The sequence below is a fragment of the Ipomoea nil genome, unplaced genomic scaffold, assembly GCF_001879475.1.
Source record: "Ipomoea nil cultivar Tokyo-kokei standard unplaced genomic scaffold, Asagao_1.1 scaffold0382, whole genome shotgun sequence".
NCBI classification, from domain to species: domain Eukaryota; kingdom Viridiplantae; phylum Streptophyta; class Magnoliopsida; order Solanales; family Convolvulaceae; genus Ipomoea; species Ipomoea nil.
Genome location: NW_017616810.1, coordinates 2,254,779 through 2,256,410, shown reverse-complemented (window position 1 = coordinate 2,256,410; position 1,632 = coordinate 2,254,779). Strand labels below are relative to the sequence as shown.

At 50.2% G+C, this 1,632-nt stretch overlaps 1 protein-coding gene across 1 annotated transcript; it reads left to right on the top strand.

The window, feature by feature from the left end:
* On the top strand, positions 1 to 1,426 carry LOC109172005 (myosin heavy chain kinase C). Its single transcript, XM_019321127.1, has one exon. The coding sequence runs from the start codon at positions 20 to 22 to the stop codon at positions 1,313 to 1,315; it is 1,296 nt and encodes a 431-aa protein (XP_019176672.1). The 5' UTR covers positions 1 to 19; the 3' UTR covers positions 1,316 to 1,426.
* Positions 1,427 to 1,632: the final 206 nt, after the last annotated feature.

Sequence of the window (1,632 nt, the reverse complement as noted above, 5' to 3'; positions counted from 1 at the left end):
TGGAGAAACTCTCTTCACCATGAAGGCTCTATCTTGGCTGTCGACATGTTCCACCGCGTCCGCCGCCACACACCGCCCCAATCCGCCGCCGGAAGCCAATGCTCCGTCACCGGGGCCCGACACAAGCAGCTGCTCCGACGTCACCGGCAGCTCTCCTTCTCTCTCCCAAGAAACGAGCTCATCGAGCATAAGTAGCCTCCAGAGCAACGCCTCTCTCCTCACTCTCCCCTCCGTGCCTTCCCTCCAAAACCTCTCGCCGGAAACCTTAAGCCTCTCCGTAACTGTCCACTGCGTCTCCTCCCTCAACCCCCGCCCCGCCGCCCAGGTTAGCTCCCTCGCCGTCGACAACCGCCTCCTGTACGCCGCCTCCGGCAACGAAATCAATGTTTTCGAAACGGAAAACTATACTCTTATAGATACGTTCAACACCAACGGCTCGTCGTCCGGTTCCGTGAAATCCGTTTCTTTTAGTAACGGCAAAATCTTGACCGCTCATCAGGACCGCAAAATCCGCGTCTGGAGATTCGGCAGCGATAACCGTCACAAGCTCGTCTCAACTCTCCCCACTGTGGAGGACCGTTTACGGAACGTTATATTCCCTAGCAGCTACGTTAACGTCCGGCGACACAAGAAGAAGCTCTGGATCGAACACCACGACGCCGTTTCCGGACTGGCGGCGACGTCTGAGAATTTCATGTGCTCGGTTTCTTGGGACAGAAGTTTGAAGATTTGGACGGGGCCGGGTTTTAGGTGCGCCGAGTCGGTGAGAGCTCACGACGACGCGATAAACGCGGTGGTATTAGCGAAAGACGGCACGATTTTCACCGGCTCAGCCGACCGGAGAATCAATGTTTGGGGGAAGCCTTTCGGCGGGAAGAAGCACGGGCTGGTAGCGACTTTGGAGAAGCACAAATCGGCGGTGAACGCGCTGGCGTTGAACTCCGACGGGTCGGTTCTGTTTTCCGGCGCCTGCGACCGGTCGATTCTGGTGTGGGAGAGAGAAGACAGTGCGAACTACATGGTGGTGACGGGGGCATTACGGGGACACTCGAAGGCCATTCTGTGCTTGATCAACGTCTCGGATTTGTTGTTCAGCGGGTCGGCCGATCGGACGGTGAGGATATGGCAGCGGGGCTTCGGCGGCCAGTATTGCTGCTTGACGGTTCTCGACGGGCACGAAAAGCCGGTGAGGTCGTTAACGGCGCTGACGGACGGCGGGGATTCCGGCGGAAATATTAAGGTGTTTAGTGGAAGCTTTGACGGAGAGATCAAGGTGTGGCAGGTTTTGATATCATCAAATAATTTAAATAAATGATTAGAGGATTTAAAGAAAATATTTCTTGTGTAAAATTTGTTTCCCCATTTTTTAGAATGCATTAATTCATCTTTTGATCAAGAACAGCAAATATCTAAAGTTCTAAAATAATGATATTTGTCCATGTCATTTGATAATTGTAGTATGATTTATCTTTCTTATGTAATTTTTAAACCATTATTTAGTAGTGAAATTTACCTAATATGCATTGGTAAATGTCTTATTTATTTTTATTAGTAGATGTAAGTTGAGGAAAAGACATTTTTGGTCATAGACTGTGATATAATTTAGTCTTCCGTAAAAAATTCTAGACAATT